This window comes from Apodemus sylvaticus, chromosome 10, assembly GCF_947179515.1.
Source record: "Apodemus sylvaticus chromosome 10, mApoSyl1.1, whole genome shotgun sequence".
Lineage (NCBI taxonomy): Eukaryota > Metazoa > Chordata > Mammalia > Rodentia > Muridae > Apodemus > Apodemus sylvaticus.
In genome coordinates, this window is record NC_067481.1 from 71,292,704 (window position 1) to 71,314,237 (window position 21,534).

At 50.7% G+C, this 21,534-nt stretch overlaps 2 protein-coding genes across 2 annotated transcripts in view; one reads left to right on the forward strand and one right to left on the reverse strand.

The window, feature by feature from the left end:
• Positions 1-21,534, reverse strand: part of Kif3a (kinesin family member 3A) — a 315,458-nt gene that overhangs the window by 238,542 nt on the left and 55,382 nt on the right. The window lies entirely within an intron of this gene.
• Il13 (interleukin 13) lies at positions 9,351-11,887 on the forward strand. Its single transcript, XM_052197313.1, has 4 exons — positions 9,351-9,494; positions 10,718-10,771; positions 11,375-11,479; positions 11,789-11,887. Exons 1-4 carry the CDS (start codon positions 9,354-9,356, stop codon positions 11,885-11,887), a joined length of 399 nt encoding a protein of 132 aa, XP_052053273.1. The 5' UTR covers positions 9,351-9,353.

Here is a 21,534-nt window from a genome sequence, read left to right on the forward strand (position 1 = left end):
GACACTATTAAGCTATAATTTTTCCTTTTTATTCCTAAAACCTCACAATAATATCACAGTCTAACTTTTTTAAAAGGTCCATAGTTCTGGTGTCTCCAGTATGCTGGAGTCTCCACCTGCAACTGCTACACCTTCACAAATGACCACCAGGCCATTCTGCAGATACTCTAACTTTTCAACAGGACCACACCTCAACATCTCTCCATTATCCCTTCATGCCTTCAAAACACTATCATGTGAGGGTCTTACCCATTACCAAATGTGATTTCCAGCTTGAGATACAGTCTTGGCCCCTTTGAACCACACTTGAATCCAGAAGATGTTGCAACAGATTCTTACATCACGGTATCACATGAACAGCCCCAGTAGCCTTTGCTTCTCTGAGACTTCACAAGCCAGGCCTCTACCATCACCTCCTGACATTTCTGTATTCCAAGCTTGTAACCCACTAAGCTCTGCACACTCAATGGCTTTTGTGACCCAGTGTTTCAAATGCTACCACTGTCCTTCAGACAACACAGTTCTGTCACAGCAATACTGTGCCATCAGTACCACCTTCTGCTTCAACTTGCTTTCCTACTGCTGTGCTAAAACACCAACCAAAAACGACTTGAAGGAAGGGGGTTTTGGCTTGCTCTTCCACGTCATTGTCCATCATCAAGGGAAGCTGGAGCCGGAGTTCACAGCAAGAACCTGAGGTGAGAAATGAACAGACCACGGAGGAGTGCTGCTTCCTGGCTTTCTCATACTGCCTAGGATCACCTGCCCAGCTGTGGCCCCACCCACAGCAGCCTGGACTTGCCCATGTCAATCATCAAGACAATGGCCCATAGGGCAATCAAATGGAGGCCATACCTCCAGGTTCCAGGTGACTCCAGGTGACTTATGGTCATTTAAGATTTTAGCATCCAGTTAAGTCGCTCCAAACTAGCTTTATAATCACGGGTGATTTCAGTATCCAAATAGTGATAACATCCAGCTTCACAGCTCTGTTCTTCTACCCCACGAGAAGGCTAGCCCTGGAGCTAATCACCTCCGCATTAAGCGTCATCCCTAGAGAGCACTGAAAGCCCAGCAGTCCTGGATCCCACTGCAGTTTCATCCCATTGAGTCTAACACCTTCCCCTCCTTTGTTTCCCTCGTGCCTTTACTTCCCCCTTCACAGAGTATATCCCTGGGCCCATGGCCATAGCCCCTAGCTGTGCTGTCCTCCATGCTCACAGTGTCCTGGCCACCCAGCCCAGGATAAGCTCAACTGTCCCTATGAGATCTCCTTTGCTAGGTTTATTAGACCTGCTGTTGCAGGCTTCAGCCTGACCGTACTTTTTCTCTGCACTCATTTATTCCCTGATTTTGAGCCTCATAGCTTCAGAATTTAGCCTCTTAGTTTGTGTTCCCAATGCAGAGCCTGAACTGACTTCAGATGAAAGCAGTCAGCGGGGGTTAGAGCCCGCTGGTAAACCGTGACCACAGTGGACAGTGGGAGCGTGATCCCACAAGGAGCCTCTGACATGGGAACATGCACATCAGTGTGCTACCTGAAGGCATGACTCTTCATGCTGACCACCACCACTGTTGGTGGGGGGACTGGCTGTGTGGACCCTCAGAGCTACATCCACAGAGAAAGCAAGGGGCTGAAGAGATGGCTCAGTAGGCAGGTCCTCACATGTGAGCAGGCTCAGAACTGCTCTAGTAGCCTATATGCTGATGCGTGTCAGTGTTTGTCTGCAGTCCAGATCTCTTCTAAACTGATTCACCCAGCAGCCTGTGGACAGCTGGACATCCAAACACACTCGACTATCTAACGAACATCTGAAACTAACAGCGACTCAGCCCACTTCTCCAGAAACTCCAAATAATGACTGCACCTTCTTCCAATTTCTTCAGCAAACCCAGCCCCTTACTGTTTTAACTCAACAGTTCACATCCATTCCCTCAGTTTGAAACTCGACTCTCGGAAGGTCTCCAGAGGCCCACCAAGATGGTTCAGCAGGTGAAAGTTCTTGCTGCCGAGCCCTGGGCTTCTGAGTTCCATTCCCCGGCCCCATGTGGTAGAAAGAGAGAATCAACTCCCACAAGTTGTCCTCTGCCCTCCACAGACATATGAATACATGTACATATGAAATGCATAAAATGTACTTTTAAATTATTTTTTAAAACTATCTAGAATCTAGCCATTCCTTGCCATCAAAACCAGCAGTGCTCTGGTCCAGACAGCGTCGTCTCTAATCTGGAGAGTTTGAGGAACCACTCGGCCCTCCACATTCACTGAGTCCTGCTCAGTTTGCTCTGTCGTGGCAGCAGCCAGCGATCTTGTAAACGCCCCTGACTGACAGCAGTTACAGCCCTGTGAGCCACTGTGAGCTGGGATGGAGGTGAGAGAGGTAACGAGGAGCCCCGCTCAGCAGCGCAGCAAAGGCTGTCTCCACGGCTAGGCGTGCAGCACTGGAACGAATGTTACGGTGTATGTAGGAAACGCTCAGAATCCAAGACTACAAGTAGAGGAGGCCCGGTGGGCAAAGGCACTTGTCAGGCCCAACAACCTGAGTTTTTGATCCCTGAGACTCACGTACAGGTGGAGAGCCAACTCCACAAAGCCGCCCTCTGAGTTCTCTCACGGGCACATGCGCATGCATACAGTAAGTGTGTAAAAACATAAATTTTTAAAGGACAAAGGACAGCTCTGCTCCACACGGAGCTTTTATACCATCACAAAGTCAAAAGAATTTAAAATCCTATTTTAAAACCCTAAGTCAATGCTCAGCGATGCATGCCAAAGCCAAACACACTGCAGAGGTAACACGTAATGGTATTGAGGTAGTTAAAGGGCCAGGGGTGGAGCTCTGTTGGTAGAGGGCTTGCCTGGCATGCACAGAGCCCTGGGCACCATCCTAAATAAGCCAGGCATGGCAGTCTGTGCATGTAATCCAGGCACTCAGGAGGAGGTAGGAAGATTAGAAATTCAAAGTCAGCCTTGGCTACATAGTACATTCCAGGACAACCTGGGATACATAAGACTCTGTCTCTAAATAGATAGGTAGGTAGGTAGGTAGATAGATGATAGATAGATAGATAGATAGATAGGTTAAACACTTCCCACAAAAAAAGGCCTAGGGCCAGTGTCTTCATTAATGATGTCTGTCTGACATGAAGAATAACAACATTTTTTCAAACTCTTGTTAAAAAAACAGAAAAGGAGAAAGGAACACAGTCAAGGTCATTCTGCAAGGTCATTCCTCCATGGATAGCAGCCAGCAAATTAGAAAGCAACTCGTCTTTTTGTTAATACATTCGGCCGGCAAACTGAGTAGTGGATGTTTTCAGGGTGCTCGCATACCTAGGTGGCGTCAGACCCCACCCCCCCAATCCTTGACCCTCTGGAGGGTCCTCTTCCTTCCGAAGTTCCTCCCTCCACCTCTGCTTCCTTATCTCATGAATTCTATTACTCTTCCTTCTCCTGCGGTTCACTATCTGATGAAAACATGCTAGCAAGCCAAATATCTAAAAACAGATATATGCCAGAAACCCAGGCAGCCAATGGAAATGCAGCCACATAGTGCATAAAAGGACCTGGTCAACAGAACAGAAAGGACATGTGCAGCACTGGGAGAATCATCGGTGAATCAGCTACATGACATGAGGTGACACCCCAAATAAGTAGGGAACCCTTACAGTGCAGCAACTCTAAAATGAGGCTTTCATTTTGGCGTACAACTGTTTGCCTTCCTGTGTGTCTGTACACCGTGTGCATGCAGTGCCCATTATGGCCAGGAGAGGGCACTGGAACTGAGGTTACAGACCATTGTAATCCTCGGGTGCTGGGTGCTGAGCCTGGGCCTCTGCAAGGACAGCTAGCGTTTCTCACTTCTCTGTTCTTAACTTAGACATCTTGACAGCCTCCATAATGTGGCTTAAAAACTGATTTTAAAATGAGCAAAGAACTTGAATATGTATTTTATTAAAAGAGGGCAGGGACAATAAAAGTTAGGATTGGAGGCTCACACCTGTAATACAGTCACTTGGGAGGTAGAAGCAGTAGGATCGGTGATTCTGGGACAGCTTGGGCTGCACAGTGACTTCGAGGGCAACCTGGGTTACATGAAACTGTATCTAAATAAGTAAATAGGCTAATAACTCCACAAGTGATTTTTCAACATCCTTAAACAATAGGGAAGTACAAATCAAAGTCACAGCATAGGGCTGGAGAGATGGCTCAGTAGTTAATACACTGGGTGCTTTGCCAAGAGGACCCAGGTTTAGTTCCCAGCATCCACATGCTGGCTCACAACTGTCTTCCAGTCGAGTTTCATGGGGTCTGATACCCTCTTCTGACCTCTTTAGGCACCAGGCATGTATGGTGCATGCGCGTGCACGCATGCACACACACACACACACATATATGTATATGTATTTATATATATACACATACACAAGGGCACAACACAACAGGATAACTGTGCTTTCTCTCTCTCTCTCACACACACACACACACACATACACACACACATGCACACACACACAAAGGGTGAGGTATAGAGAATATGAATCCTTATGTACTGTTAGAAGAATGCAAAACAATGTAGTTTCCTCAAAACAATGAAGACATTTAGAGCAATTTTTTTGAACACTTAATTTTTAGTTGTTTGTGCACATGTCTGTGTGCACATGTCTGTGTGCACATGGCTGGGTGTGTGCACATGAGTACAGTCTCCAGAGACCAGAGGTTTCAGACCCTCCGGAGCTGGAGTTAAAGGCGATCATTCTGAAGAATTATGTTTTGGGGGCTGTAGAGATGGCTTGATGGCGAAGAACCTGTATTGCTCTTCTAGAAGACTCGAGCTTAGTTCCCACACCCACATGGCACCTCACTCCAAAGCGCATCACTGGTAATTAGAGCACAAAGACCAAGAAAATCTGTTCACTTTCCCAAGAAAGGCTGAGGAGGACACAAATTCAGACGGACCTGGCTCTGTAGCTTCAGAAGACAGATGCTTAGAAGTCCAAAAGAAGTTTTCCATCTAAAAGTTTTATATTTAGCTAAACTGTGTACTTATTTGATATTGATATAAAGATATTTAGATGCACAAGTTCTGACAAACATCACCTCTTATACACCTTTCTATAAAGCTTCAGAAGGCTTGGGAGGTGGCTCACTGAGGGGAAAATCTTCCGCATCCGCATGTATAGGCAGGGCACAGTGGAGCATGTCCGTAGCCCCAGGTTTACTGGCCAACCAGACTAGCTAAATCAGCAAGATCCAGTGTCAGTGAGAGTGACAAAACCAAACAAACAAAAAACAAAACAAACAAAACAATGGGGAGTGATAGGAGATACCTACAGTCAGCCACTAGCTTGTGCATGTGCAACATACCACACACAGACAGACACACAGAAGCACACACATGCATTCACTACACAGAGAGAAGTACACACACATGCATTCAGTGCACATACAGACAAATGCACACATGCATTCACTACACACACCGAAATGCACACACATGCATTCACTGCACATACACAGACAAGTACACACGTGCATTCACTACACAGAGAGAGGGAAGTGCACACACATGCATTCACTACATACACACAGACCCGTACACACACATAGACATCAAAAGACAGAAACCGTCTGAAGATGAATGGTTAACCTGATTCAAAAATCCCACAGTATTCGCATGTCCTGGACATCACGTGGAGCCTCCATTAATATGCATAACTTTTATGGTTTTTTATATCAGTTAAAATTAACTATAAAAAAATTAAAAACCTAAAAGAAAGTTCCCACAGGTATCTCGCTGAGACAGGAAAAACTGGGAGCAAGGACTAGGAGAACAGAGGGTGGGGCAAGGACACGCCCCACAAGTGCGCATGCGCACACAGGTGACCCGGAAGGATAGAGAAAGTGGTTCCTTACCATAGCCACTGGATAGACTTCTAGGGAGGAGAATTTAGAGTTAAATTCACTAAAGAAGGGGGGAGGGGAGAGAGGGAGGGAGAGAAACCACCCGGTGACCTACACCTGGAATGCCAGCACTGAGTCTGAGGTCAGCCTGGTCTACGTAGGGAGACCTTGACTCCAAAACACAAACGATAATAAGAAACCGTGTTGGACCTGAGATTTGTATCCTACTTGCAAGCCAAGGAGCCCACTGCCATAGACTCACAGATGCCAGCAGAAGAGGGTTTCTTGGCTCAGAGACAGGTATTGCCACAGCCAGGGTGGTAGAAGGCCAGCCCTGTCTTTATGTCCTGGATCCCAGTTCCAGCGCGGTGCAGCGCCAGACCATTCGGACGGCGCACACGGTGTGCTGGAGTAGGAGAGTGAAAACCCCAGGTCACGGGCCTGGCCTTCTCTATGAGCAGCAAGTTGCCTGCCTTTTGCTCTGAGGAAAGCGGAATCTCTTCCTGGATCATGTGTTTTGCAAACACCCTTAAAAGCTAAGCTCACTCAGGGGTTAGGGGTGGGAGACCCTGTTGAAAAGGAGAGCCACATTGCTAGGGTTCTCTTTTGAAATTCATGGCAAATAAAACTTCTCTGAAAATCGAATAAACAGTTGTACTTAGTGAAACAACTCACACTGTCTGCATTCTTACCAATTTGTCACCTTTTCTTTGCAAAAGAGACCCAGTGCCTGGGGCAATCCAGAAACCCAGTAGGAGCTGTCCTGAAATTCCAGCTGGTTCTAAGGGGAGCAGAGGGGCAGGCAGGACCAGGCCCCAGACCAAGTTACTTTTAGAAACCTGCAAACTGCGCAGCTGCAGGTCGTGGACTCCTGGGTGTCCTGAGCCCAGCCCATGCCCTCCAGTAGTTGGTGTATATTGGTTTCTCTGGGTGTAATAGATAATTGGAGCAGGCTGGATGCAAAACACAATCCTGACACCTATCCCAGCACTGCAGAGGCAGAGGCAGGAGGATGGCTCCAACTGCAGGGCCATCTTGGTCTAAAACACAGCCAACATTTGACATTGTCATCTACAAAATTCACACTCAAGAACAGAAATGAGTTACACACACACACACACACACACACACACACACACACACGGGGCGGGGCGGGGGGGGAGGGAGGGAGAGAGAGAGAGAGAGAGAGAGAGAGAGAGAGAGAGAGAGAGAATCTTGTTTTTAAATCTTCATGTTTCAGTAAGTTTAAGGTTGTGTGCTTGGTTGCTTTTGTCGCTCCAATTTGGACATATTTACTGAAACTGCAGGCCAGCAAACTAAGCAAATGTAGGTCTCAAAAAACAAACAAAAAAACAGAAATCAAAAGGGTGGTGGTGGTGGTGGTGGTGGTGATAGTGGTGATGGTGAGGAAGCCAGCCGTGTAGTGGTGGCATTTGCCTTTAATCCCATCGCTTGGAACTCAGAGACAGATGGATCTATGAGTTCAAGACCAGCCTGTTCTACAGAGCGAGTTCTAGGATTCTCGGTCTATGCAGGGAAACTCTACCTCGGAGAGGGAAAAAAAATCTCCATTCTCCAACTGGAGCGGGGCGGTGGCCCCTCTCCTGGTGGCCTGTTGCAGCGGCGGCAAGAGGCAGATGCAGGCGCGCAGTGTTCAAGGGTGCGCAAAGGCGTTTGGGACACCGATCCAGCGGTCCAGCTGGGACCGTCCCCCGTTTCGCACGGCGGGTGGTAGCCGCTTCCCCGCGGGGCAGCTCTGGCCGCGCCTTCCCGGAGACCACGGAGGCGGCGGCGAGGGCGTCCTCTTATCGACCCCATCTCCCGTTACATAAGGCCGCGCCCCTATCTCCGCGGGTCATCGCCGCCAGTGCGCCTTCTCCCACGCGCGGGGGGCGCCTACCTGCTGCTCCCTGCACGCCTTCTGCTTGTCTTGAGGGGCAGGGGCCGTTGACTCACACTTGCAGCGCCCGAGGTGTTTCCCCAAGCCTTTCCCCACCCCAGGAGACCTCCAAGGGATCTGCCACCTTGCCTCCGTCCTCCAGATTGAGAAGCCGAGGCCCCGCAGGGGTCACTTGGCTAGGCAAGGCACTTCAAATCCTGTGAGGGCACTAGGGACAGAGGCAGATTTCCAGTTCCCAGGTCTACAGAGGGTCTGCGGGAAACCCCCACTGTGGACAGAAAGCTGCCATGCTGTGCCCAGTGGGAAGAGCTGGGCATGGCTGGATTCTGCAGGCGTGAGGGTGTTAGAGTCCCTTGAGGAAATTTGTGAGAAGACTGGAGTCTGGCTGAGGAGAAAAAATGGGTGGGGGAGAATCTGAGAAAGAAGAGGGACCGTGGAGGGGCCGCTGGTGGCCTAAGGGAGGAAGTGGGTGAGGGTGCATCTTGACATCACTACCCATTAGGCAAATGCTGTGGCCTCTGCAGGGGTGGGTCGTTTAGTATGTGGAAATAGTAGGGAAAAGGCTATGTATGGTGTCCCTACAGCAGAGGAGCTGCCCCTCCGGATCACTCAACATTCTGGGAAGTTTGAGAGCCTTGCAGGACCAGTGCAGCTGGGGTGGGGTGGCAGGAGCGTGTTGGCCACAGTCTCGGCCTGCCGTATCAATAATAGCATTAATGCTCTTTGGCCAGGCCTGGAGTTTGAGCAGCCTGCTGCCTACCTAACCCAGATACAGTGTCCCAGCAGAAGGGCCAAGGGAAGACCCAGGCGGCCCGTGTCCAAGCTTCCTACTGGCAGAATTAGCATCAGAAGAGTTATACTCCTTAGAGGTCAGGGGAATACCAGAGCTGGCTGCATTTCTGTGAACCTTTGGGCAGGACAAACGTCTATATCCCTCCCACTCATGAAGCTGAGGAGCAGTGGTGTGGTTGAAAATGACTTCTTATTCTCTTTGTCCTGTTTGGATTTTGTATCCAAATCATGCATTGATTTGGTGATTTATGAGATATGTTTGTTAAAATTAAGAAGAAGAAAAAAGAAAAGAAAGAAAGAAGAAAACATCCCCAGTTCTCACAGCTAATAGACTGATGCTCACCTGCCTAGAGGCTAACAGGTGCTTAGTGAACCAAAGGGGTCGGCACTGGCCTGGCTGCTTGGGGCAGTCAGCAGGCAGAATTACTGGGGCGGAAGTTAGCTTTGCTGATGCCCACCGTGGAAACAAGCCACCCAGAACTTGGAAACTCTGTCCCAGACCCTTCTCAATAAATCCACTAAATCAGACCCTTTCCTTTAGAGGGCACTGGATTTTCCAAAAAAAAGAAAAAAAAATTTCAAGATGCGTAAAGATGTGGTTTTCAGATAATGCCCAACAAAGCGGAGACCAGGGGTGAGGCGTCATCACTCTGGTTTATAAAAGCTGCTTCAACAGGCTAAGGCCACAAGCCAGCAGCCTAGGCCAGCCCACACTTCTACAGCTCCCTGGTTCTCTCAGTGCCTCTGGGCTTCATGGCGCTCTGGGTGACTGCAGTGCTGGCTCTCGCTTGCCTTGGTGGTCTCGCCGCTCCAGGGCCGGTGCCTAGATCGGCGTCTCTCCCTACGGCCCTTAAGGAGCTTATTGAGGAGCTGAGAAACATCACACAAGACCAGGTGAGCAGCACACACAGCCCCTTCCCGGAAGAGGTCACGAGCAGGCTGGGTCTGGGCCCCTGGGAATGACAGAAGAAGCCCCCAGTCCCCAGGCTCAAAAATGAGGAAGGATCGCAGCTAGCTTGGGGGTGTAACAGTGTATGGACAGTGAAGGCTCCTCCAAAGAAAGACCTTTACGAGGGGACAGGTTTGATCTAAGAGAACCCGTGGAGGAGAGGCCTCTGAATAGGCAAGCCAGACAGCTCTCAGACCACTTAAAGCCTAGGGGTAGTTACAGGGCCTGGGAAGGGTTGAGATGCTGGTCCCAAGCTCGCAGGGGTCAAAGAACAGCAAGCGAGAGGGCCAGGGGATCATTATCTGATCTGATAACGACTGGCTAATCGTTATCAGGGGTCTGCAGGAGTGGTGGCCACTGTTTATCCAAAATGGAGATTTTTCTCAAAATGGCGTGGCCACGGCTAACAAATGGACCTTGCAGGGTTTTGGCAGAGTCACTCGGGGCCTGGCTCCACTTCTACCAGCTCCGGACTCTTCCACTGAGGAAAACAGGGAAGAGCCAGCAGCTTCCTAGAACCATTTGGCTTCTGCCAACTGGATTTCCCATGCCATGTCCAAGTGGATTTCCTAACCCATGTCGCTGTCACGATTTTAGTCAGTGGAATAGAAGGACGCAGTAACACCAACTCTTCTCCCTACTGGCAAATCAGCTCACAGCGTCCAACCATTGATCATTGCCGAGCCTGGCACTGGATGCTGTGTTAGCTCCCACTGACACCCCCAGAGGCAGGCATGGTGGTTTTGTTTTGTGAGGTCCAGGGAGGTTAATGTCAGACTCAAGCCTTTTAAGAATATTGCCCAAGGCCTCGTGTGTGTGTGTGTGTGTGTGTGTGTGTGTGTCTCACTAACATAGTGTCCCATTCAGAGAAAAGTGGTTCGCGAGGCTCGCACTGCCTCACATCTGACCTGACTAGGTCGACAGCAGTAGACGGTGGCACGCTTCAGAGAAGGCATTTTCCTACCAATAGCCACTCAGTTTCCCCCTTTCAGTTCTCATTCCTGCCCTAGCTCCTCACGCAGGCAGGCCAGACACGGAAACATAGGGTGTTGAAGAGCCGGACTCTACGCTACCCTGGGGTGCTTGTGGGCCTGGCCTGCCTGGGGTAGGCCTGTGACTCCTGATAGTAGACTCCATGATTCTACTCATGCTCTCTTTGCTTCCTCAGACTCCCCTGTGCAACAGCAGCATGGTATGGAGTGTGGACCTGGCAGCTGGCGGGGTAAGGAGCCTGAGCTGAGGGGATGTGGTGGCGGTGGTGGTGGTGGTGGTGGTGGTGGCGGCGGCGGCGGCTATTGGCTTCTTTTCTCTAAGCCCGACTTGCTTTCCAAATAACCTTCAGAGATAGGAGTTCCAGGAATGTAGGGACTTTAGAGATTGAGGCAGGAGGATTACCATGAGTTTGAGGCCAGCCTGGACTATAGCATAAGTTCTAGGCTGGCCTAGGCTACAGAAAGATATCCTGTCTCACAGAAAGCAATTGAAAAAGCCAACTTTAGAACAGCAGTTCTCTATCTTCCTAATGCTGTGACCATTAAATACAGTTCCTCAGGCTGTGGTGGCCCCCAACCATAAACTTGTTTCATTGCTATTTCATAACTATAATTTTGCCGCTCTTCTGTATCATAACATAAATATTATATGCAAGATGTCTGATGTATGGTCCTCAAAGGGGCCGAGACCCACATGTTGAGACCCACTGCTCTAGAAGCTACACCATATTCCCCATAATTTAGGCTCCTCCTGCCACCCGTACCCACCTAGCCAGTTCAACGGCCTTCCTGTGACCTGAGCCAGGCCTGACCTCTGCCCTCTCTTCCCACAGTTCTGTGCAGCCCTGGAGTCTCTGACCAACATCTCCAGTTGCAACACCATCCACCGAACCCAGAGGATATTGAAAGGCCTCTGTGCCCGCAACGGCCCTGCCGTGGTAAGGCCTGCTCCACCCCTCAACCCACTCCTGCTAGCCGGGGTGGACATCACATGTGTGCGTCTACCGAGGTCCACTGTGGTAGTAGGGACCCAGACTTAGGGAGTTGCAGTGCTTGGGCTCAAAGGCTCCCAACTTTTTCCTGAGCCTCAGTTTCCACATTTGTAAAGTAGAGGCAGAACCAGAACCAACCTGGCAGGGACTTTTGGGAGCATCGTCAGGGCCAGTCCCTGGAAAGCCCCTGTCGAATGTCAGCTGTTCTTGACCTTGGCGCCCCTCTAACAGATGGGCCTCTCTGTTGCTTCACAGGTTTCCAGCCTCCCAGACACCAAGATCGAAGTAGCCCAGTTTATAACAAAACTACTCAGCTATTCAAGGCAACTTTATCGCTACGGCCCGGTCCACTGAGGAGAGGCCGCCCAGACATCTCAGCTGCGGACGTCTCAGTTACGGACTCATTTTCCTTTCTCACGTCAGACATTGCTTGGGGAGGGAGGGAGGGTTGGGAGGGATGAAGGCGCCTCAGCTTTGACCTAAGCCTGCACTGCCTGGCGAGTGCTTGCGGTCTCAGCCTGGCCATCCCCTCCCACCCCCACCCCGACCCCCAGCATTCGGTCCCTACAGCAAACTGGAGCATGACAGCGAGTTAGCCTGTCCACACAGGACGACTGAGGCAGACAGCGGCTTGAGCACATTTCTTCTTTATCTTATTTATTATGATTATATGTTATTTAAACGAGTCTGTCAGAATCGGGCTGGGGAAATGGTTTGCTGCCTATGCCCTGGGGGGCTCCAGCGTTGAAGCAGTGGGCTCTGGGGTCCCTGGCAATATTACTGTATACACAATTCTGCTACCTCACTGCAGCCTCCAGATCTCACCCCAGGCAGGAGACAGGAGGGAAGGCCAGAGCGACACTCCTGTCTGCCATGGCAGCAACCAGCCCCAGCCGTGAAGTAACTTATTTTGTTCTTATATTTAAAGTATTAAATAGCTTAGCAAAGAATTAATAATATATGGAAGAATGGCCTGTTACACTCAAGGCGGGAGGGAGGGTGGGGCATTTGTCATTGAACAAGTTTTTCATTGACTGTCAAACTAGAAACCGGAAATAAAGATGGTGACAGATAGACCTGCTTGCTTTTGCTGTCTTTTTTTTTTTTTTTTTTTGGCCCTTGGGGATGCTGCGCTGTGGGCTCCAAACTGAGGAGCCCAGTGTGAGGCAGGCTGCTCAGAGGAGATCAGAGGAGCAGGGCCTGGGCTGAGGAAAGTAAAGCCTCTGGTCTGTGGCAGACCGAGGAGATACGCCCCCTGTCTACTGCTGGTGAGCGGAGGGAGCTTGGGCCAGGAAATGTCTGGGGCAGGCGGGGAACCTCTTGGGTATCTCCTGATGACTGGCCAGCCGTGTCTGCACCACCCACACAGTCTCAGGTCTCCCTTGTCACCCTGGCAGGCATGTAAGAGCCCGAGGTGCAACGCTGGCCGGAGGGAGGGAGTAAAGGTGACGTGCCACCTCCTCTGTCAGTCACGTGCCTAAGTGCATGGCTCCTCTCCAGGACACTGCCTTTTGGATGTCCCCTGATGAGGAGACATTCACAACTTACTTTCTAGGGACACGCTGTTCAATTTCTGGAGCCCACTCATTGCCTTCTAAGCCAGGATGAATCGTTTGACATGTGGGGACTAGGGTAGACAGACAAGGCCCTAGAAGACAGCACCTCAGAGCAAGGGGCCCGCCTCTCCCTTGCTGGCCGGCAAGCTGGGGTGGTAGGAACTCCTGCATCAGTAAACTCTAGCTAACACGATGCCTGTTGGCGTCTTTGTGAGGTACTGCCCAAACAGAAAGCCACTGAGAAAGGCAGGAAGCTTCTGCAGTGTGTGTGTGTGTGTGTGACCACTCACACTCTGAACCATCCTGGGGCAGGCCAGACTCTGAGAGTCCAGTACTCACAGCTGCACGTCAACCAAGCAACACCAGAAGACATGGCAGGAACTTGGCCAGCGCTCAAGGGACTGTCCTCCCTTCTTACCTCACTGACAACAAAGAAGAGAGACAGAGGAGGCCAAGCAATAGCACGGGACTCAGCTGCTCTGCAAGAAAGAGAGGCAGTGCATAGCAGTGCAGGACTGGCTTCCGGCTCTGCCAAAGCAGTCCCTGCTTTGATCATAAAAAGAGAAAGAGGTAGCCGGGTGGTGGTGGCACACGCCTGTAATCCAGCACTCTGGGAGGCAGAGGCAGGCGGATTTCTGAGTTCAAGGCCAGCCTGGTCTACAGAGTGAGTTCCAGGACAGCCAGGGCTATACAGAGAAACCCTGTCTCGAAAAAACCAAATCCAAAAAACCAAAAAAAAAAAAAAAAAAAAAAAAAGAAAAAAAGAAAAAAGAAAAGAAAAGAAAAGAAAAGAAAAGAAAAGAGAGAGAAAGAGGTGTGAGAATATGGTCTACGGCAGTGTGGGGAAGGGGTGCTCCAGAGGGCCCATGCCGAGGCATCCCTTCCCCCGAGGGACCAGACACACACTGGCATAGTATAGAATAGAGAAGCAGAGGCTGGCCATGACCATGTGGGGAGAGGGGGAGGGGAGGAGAGCCCAAGAGGGGGCAAGAGAGAAACTTTGAGAGGGGTAAGAGAGGCAAGAGAGAGGTAAGAGAGAGAGGAGGGGGTGAGCAGCCCCCTTTATAGTAAGCCAGGCCTACCTGGCTGTTGCCAGGTAACTATAGGGAGGGGCATACATGGCTGTTGCCAGGTAACTGTGGGGTGGAGTTTAGACAGAACCCTAACAGTCACATTTTCTTTTTCTCTTTTTTTTTCTTTCCGGTTTTTTTTTTTTTTTTTTTTTTTTTTTTTTTTTGTATTTTCGAGACAGGGTTTCTCTGTGTAGCCCTGGCTGTCCTGGAACTCACTCTGTAGACCAGGCTGGCCTCGAACTCAGAAATCTGCCTGTCTCTGCCTCCCAGAGTGCTGGGATTAAAGGTGTGCACCACCACTGCCTGGCTTCAGTCACATTTTCTGAGGCCCATCTCTGCTGGCACAGCACCAGCCACCCTGACTAAGGACTGCAAGGCATGGTGCCGGACAGAACTTATAAAAGCAGAGAAGAGGATGCTCTCCTTCATCCTTCCCTCTGGGAGCACTGCTGGGGAGTCAGGGGAGCACTACTGGGGAGTCACGGGGGAGCAATGGTCTTCTTGCTTCCTTGTCTACCCATAGTCTAAAACCAAAGACTAAATGGAGTTTTTTTGGTTGTTTTTTATTTTGTTTTATTTTTTGAGACAGAGTTTCTCTCTGTGGCCCTGCCTATTCTGAAACATGATATGTAGACCAGGCTGGCCTCAAACTCGTATTCACCTGCCTCTACCTCCCTGGTGCTGGTATTAAAGGTGTGTGCCACACTGATCAGTTTGGTTTGTTGTTTTAAAAACGGGTGGTGTGTGTATGTGTGTGCATGTATGTACATGTATGTGCATGTATGAATGTGCATATATATGTATGTGTGTGACTATGTGTGCATATATATGTATATGTGTGAATGAGTGTATATGCATGTGTGACTGTGCATATGTGTGTAAATGTGTGTATGAGTGTGTGTGCATGTGTATGCATGTGTGTGACTATGTATGCATATTGTGTACATGTGTGTGTGCATGTGTATCCGTGTGTGTGTGTGTGTGTGTGTGTGTGTGTGTGTGTTGTATAAGAAGCTAGAGGACAACCTTGGGTGTTGTTCCTCAGGAGCAATCTACCTTGTCTCTATATGTCTCTCATTCACTGGTCTAGAACTTTCTTTATTAGCCTATGCTGGCTGGCCAACAACCCCCCAAAATCCTTTAGCTAAAATTACAAGTCTGTGCCCTCCTGCCCTCTTCCTCACGCTTGCAAGGCAAGCATTTTACCCACTGAACCATCTCTCTGTGCCCCATAGCAGTATTTCTTAAAAACAGACATTCATTTTTTTGTGTATTCCCTCATCATACTAGTTTCACCTTTACCCAGGTCTCCTAACTGACCACGGTGTCAGACTGTCTGTCTGAAATAAGGGACATGGTTCAGGGGTAAACACACTTGCTGTACAAGGCTTGAAGGTCTAAAATCAATGCCTGTAACTTGTACAAAAAGGTCAGACACGAGGTGGGGGGAGCAACCGGAGTGCCGGCATTCTTACAGTAATACAGGAGATGGAGGCAGGAGGATTGCCCCGAAACTCATGGGACAGCTGGCCCTCAAAAAACAGGGAGAGACGGGGCTGGAGAGGTGGCTCAGAGCCATCTGGGTAAGAGCACTGGCTAATCTTCCAGAGGCCCTAAGTTTAATGCCTTGCCCTCCCAACTGACTATAACGCTAGTCCCAGAGAATCTGCTGCCCTCTTCTGGTCTCCACGGGTATTGCACACACGTGGTGCACAGAGATACACATGCAGGCAAACCCTTAGCACACAAGATAAGAAATTAAAATCTCAACTGGGCATGGTGGCACCCGCCTTTAGTCCCAGCACTCAGAAGTCAGAGGCAGGCAGATCTCTGTGAGTCTGAGGTGCATCCTGATCTGCAGAGTGAGTCCTGCAACATCCAAGGCTGTTACATAGAGAAACCCTGTCGTGAACCCCACCTCTCCCAAAAGAAAATCTCCAAAAAGGTCAAAAGTAAGATGCACACAGACAGACAGACAGACAGACAGACAGACAGACACACACACACACACACACACACACACACACTCACACACACACACACACACTTTTTAAATGAAGGAGGGTTCTCTTCCAGTCCAGTTCCATAGGAAGCTTTCACTCTACAAGACGCATATGGAGTCATTCCAGGTCTCACCACTAGGGGTCCACAGCTGGTCGTATCCTCATCCGTCCACAGCTCCAAGCCTTCACACTTCTACACTGTGCCTCAGGCAGAGGGGGAGCCTGTGGTCCTCAATAGGGAGCACTAGGCCTTTGGGGACAAAGGATGCCTTACACTGTCACAAGACAAATCCGCTAAAGCTGACAGCAAGGAGGTGCCCCAGTAGGAGCAAGAGCAGGAGGAAGAAGCAGGAGAAATGTAACTTTGGCGCATCGCCCTGACTCTAGGTCCTAGAGGGACCATGGGACATCTAGGAAGCTCCTTTCTCCCATATGCAAAGGAAACGCTCAGCAAGGCCAGAGACAGAGGAGCTGAGGGAAGCTGAGAGGCCCTGGTGAGTGGGAGACAGAGCCGGTCAGGGCGTGGGGTGAGCTGCCCCTCAGCACCCCAGGCTCAGGAGGTTTCACTGAAGGCGAGAGCGATGGGGGCGGGGGGGGGGTCAGGTGAGAAATGAGACTCAGTTTCCGCTGAACTCCACAGCAAACAAACACTTCTGCTGCTCAGGCAAGGTGTTGAAAACACAGTCACTTCAGGGGTTTCTCTGAGGCCAGTCCCGGAGCTGCTCAGTTTGAAGAGGAGCTTCGCAAAGGCCTAGGCCTATGTCTGTCCCATTGTCTGAGGACGGCTCGCAGGATGGGGCTCGTCAAGCCGTCCACTGTCACATTTACGAACCGGGCTCTGCTTTGCTGAGACGGTGGCAGGTGCAGCTGGCCATGCACCAGGCTGAGTGTCCTGGCCCTGGGAAGGCCCGCTTGTGTGGTCCCTCGCTTCAGGCTGGTCAGGCCTAGAGCTGTGTCCACAGTCACCCTCCCCCACGCTGCCCCCTCTCACTGTGAAAACTAAAAGTCACGAGGCCTCGTTTTATCTTCATTCAGTTCTCGGCTCCACCCAAAAGCGACTGGGCGCATGGCTTGCAACGAACTTTCCCAGATCAACTGATTTCTCGGCAGCCAGGGAGGGCCCCATGACGAAGCCACTCGAAATCCCAGAAGCAATTTTCTACTTACGACCTCACTTTCTGTTGCTCTCTCTTCCTCCCCCTCCACAGTGCCATCTCGAGTGGAAAGTGATCCCCTCACATGCGGCCTAAGAAACGCCCCCAGCCCTGCCCCGTCTGGGCTGCTGTGTGGTCAGAGGTGACGCAGGCACCAAAATTAAATATAGCAGATCTGGTCACCTCCTCTCTGAGCATCACAGTGGGCCGGCGCGTGGGGGCTGCGCCGCTCTTCCTGCAGCCCTCATGGGGCGCAGCTCTGGAGTCCCTGGCAAGCATCAGGCTACCGGCCACCCAGACCTGCAGATCTGCGATTCCCTGGCTCCACCCAGAGCCACTCTTAAGAAGTTCCAGGGTATAAATATAAGGAAGGGAAAAGCAACTCCTCCATGTTTTCATCCCTGCTACATACTTTTAAAATAATGAACGTACATCCATCTATTCCTCAGTCTGGCAGGGGGCAAAACCAGATTTAATATAGAAAAGTAGCACATTCTTGAAGTCCATGGAAGGGACAGAGCAGGACTTGGGCTGGAGACAGGGCAGCATCCTAGGAGCCTCTGCTCTTCCAGGAAAGGACACGGCCTGGGAAGCCACCGCTGTAGCCCAGCCAGAACCTCCTGTCCTGGGCCTCCAGACCTTCGGATCCTCTGTGGGAAGTGACGACAGAGATGGGAGACCGTCAGTTCTGAGTCCAAGGCTGTGGTGACCTATGGTTCTGAGGACAGATGAGACTCGCTGCTGACTCCAGCTGCTCTCTCTCTCTCTCTCTCTCTCTCTCTCTCTCTCTCTCTCTCTCTCTCTCTCTCATGAGAAACAGTCCCTGGCATCTCAGGGAACAGAGGCGCCCAAGGCCACACAGACACTTGCCCACACGCCCTCTTCTCTAGTGCATGTGCTTTGGTGAGGTCCGCTCTGTGTCCGTGATCATGAGTCCTTATCTGGACCTTTCAAAGACAAAGGCAGACACGCAGCCAAAGGCTCAGGGTAAGAACTCAGGGTTAAATCAGCTCTGGCTTTAAGTTCCATGGTGTCCCTGATTGCAGAACCTGTTGCTTGGGCCAAGTCTCAGGTTCCACTCTGAGGCAGAGCCCCGTCCCTCCCAGCCACCCACCCACCCACCCATGCATCCGTCCGTCCGTCCGTCCGTCCGTCCGTCCATCAGCAAGGACTCACTGTAGCCTTACCAGGTACCACTGCTCTGGTTCCTGAGCACGGCAAGGCCACATCCAGAGAGACAGCAGAGCAGAGCGACAGCAGAGAGGTGCCAGGCACCTCAGAAGCCACAGGAGAGAAGTTGGCCAGTGGTTGGGGCAGAGCACAGGAAGCCAAGCGCGCCTCACTCATGAGAGGGGTGAAAACAGAGGGCTGGCGGAGTCTGTGTGAGAGAAGAGGCTTTGCATTAGGGAGAGCAAAGCATCAGAGGCGAGACTGGAATGGCCCAAGCCTTGGCCAGACAGCCACGCATGAAGCCTAACTCTGGCCCTCAGGAGGTAGGAGGGACAGGAGTTTGAGGACTGTGAGAAATAGCCAAGACCTCGAGGCCAAGCCATATCTAAATCAGATTTTAGCAGAGCCATTCTGGCAACTAGGGCTGCAAAGGGCAGGGCCAGGGAGACGGCTTACCAGGCTCCTGGAGAGACCCAGGTGGGAGAGGGTGGCAGGAGCGGAGTGAGAGACAGTCTAACCCTGGGGAGGTGTGTGTGCAATATATGTGCAAATTATATATTTATACTTTATATTATATAAAGTAAACATGCACAAACTCTCTACTGGACATTAATACATACATGCAGTTCCTATGTTTCCATGTTGTGTGTGGGGTGAATGTCTGTGTGTAATGCATAGAGTAGAGGCAGATGAGATGGTCGAGTGTCCTCTTCTTCTGAAGACAGCGTCTGTCACGGAGCCTGGAGCTAGGCTGGCAGCCAGAAAGCCCAGTCATCTGTACAGAGTCATATTGGGGCAGTCATGCACTTGGTCAGAGTTTGACTTTGGTCAAGGTTAACTTCTCCCAGATAGCCAGGATCCTGCTCCACCTAGGGCAGAGTGCTCGAAGTAAAGGTTAAGTTCATTGTTCCTCCAGGTCTAGGAATTCCTGAATTAAGCAGGTGACCCACCCAGCTGCCGGAGCAGTCAAGACGAGGACCTCCAAGAGAAGCTAGACAACTTCCACCGGAACTCAGCCTGGAGTCTGGGGGGAAGGGTTTGCCCAAACTGTTAAAAGGTCTGGCGCCATTAAAGTTTCTGGCTTTGATCAGTGAATATTGTCTTAGCCATACTTCTTTTCGCCCCTTCCCTTCCCTATTTATCCCTCAGCTTCTGTTCCAGAAACCCACTTCGTAATAGCTGCAGGCAGCTATGGAACCCAACAGTCATCTCCTGCCCCCACTCTCCACAGTGAGGGGGTTACAGGTACAAGTGAGGCCATGGTGGCTTTTTTTACTTCAGAGCTGGGGCTCTGAACTCGGGTCCCCCAGCAAACCCTCTTACCCTAAGGATGACTTTCCAGCCCTATATTTAAATGTATTACCCATACACACTTTTCTGCAGAGCCTCACACATTAGCTCCACCACTGAGCTATACCTCTGAGCCCCATATCAACCTTTTTGACTTTGTTTCCCTTCCTTCCTTCCTTCCTCCTTCCTTCCTTCCTTCCCTTTTTTTTTTTTTTTTTTTTGTTGTTGTTTTGTTTTTTGTTTTTTGGATTTGGTTTTTTGGAGACAGGGTTTCTCTGTATAGCCCTGGCTGTCCTGGAACTCACTCTGTAGACCAGGCTGGCCTCGAACTCAGAAATCTGCCTGCCTCTGCCCACCAGAGTGCTGGGATTACAGGCGTGCGCCACCACTGCCTGACTCTCTTCTTTTTTGAAACAACTTCGTCCTGGCTGTCCTGGACCTTGCTCTGTAGACCAGGCTGGCCTTGAACTCACAGAGATCCTCCTACCTCTGCTGCCCAAGTACTGGTATTTAAAGGCATGAGCCATCATGCCCTGCCCCCAAAATCAATATATATATTTTTAAATCTTTAAAATTTAAAAAAGTAAATATGAGCATGCAATGACCCAAGGAGGCCAGGAGAGGGCATCAGATCCCCGGGAGCTGGGGTTCCAGGCGCTTGAAGGTCATCTGAGGTGGGTGCTGGGAACCTAGCTGGGCCCTCTGCAAGCATGGCACAAATTCCTGACTGCTGAGCCACCTCCCCACCCGCTAAGAGATTTATTATAAAAATACCAACTATTTACAGAAGTACCCCTGAGGAATCCATTACCCAGCCTCAGCGGTTAGCCTGTGAGGGCCGACTTTTCTCATCTCTACTTTCCTTACTCCCCTACTGACAACGACTATCTGACGATCCTGGTGAGAGCAGAAGCTGTGGTGGGCTGGCTGCAGCCAGTGAGGTCTGGATGCACCCCGTGTGAGGAGCCTGAGCTCCAGTCCACCATCAGAGCTGAACTGTGGACACCACGTTCCCCCCTGGAGTCCAGCACGGCTCAGCCTCCCCAGTGTCAGGACAGCACAGTGTCACAGCACAGAATCTACATCACCTGGGTCCTCCCAGCTCACCTCCATTCCCACCGCACAGAGAAGCCACTTTGCTGATGTCACTCTATTATCAATCCATCACCCTTATCTCCTGTCACCTCCCACCGGCCACTGTGATCATGACCCTCACTTCTGCTTCTTGAGACTCTCACCCCCTGGGCTTCTGACCCTGGCCGTGCCGGGCTCCTGGTCAGGCCTCCCACCCCTCTGCCAGCATTACTGGTGGGCAGTGGGTCACTTCTTATCTCCGTGCCTTTCTCAACCCTGTATAACTCCATCTATGGCAACGCCTCCATGCCCAGGCCACAGTGGCTCCTCAGCTGAGCACTGCTGACCTCCGACTGTATCTCACACCCTCTAAACTGCCATCTTCTCCCACAAGGGCCAGAAGCTCCCTGGGCCAGAAACCTAGGTCAGCTGCAGCTGACGCCTCACTCAGCCCACCGTGCATTCACCGTGAGTGGAGATTCGAGGCCGCCACTGCTGCTGGCGATGATCACAGCTGGGGTTGAGGTTGTTTTATGTTTTTCTTTCACACATGGTATGCTTATATACTTTTTCCTGATGATGTGCTAGATACCACACCAACACTTGACACTTACTACCACACATGATTTTCTCACACCCCTTTTCTACTGTCAGCCAGTTTTCCTGGAATACCCAGACAGA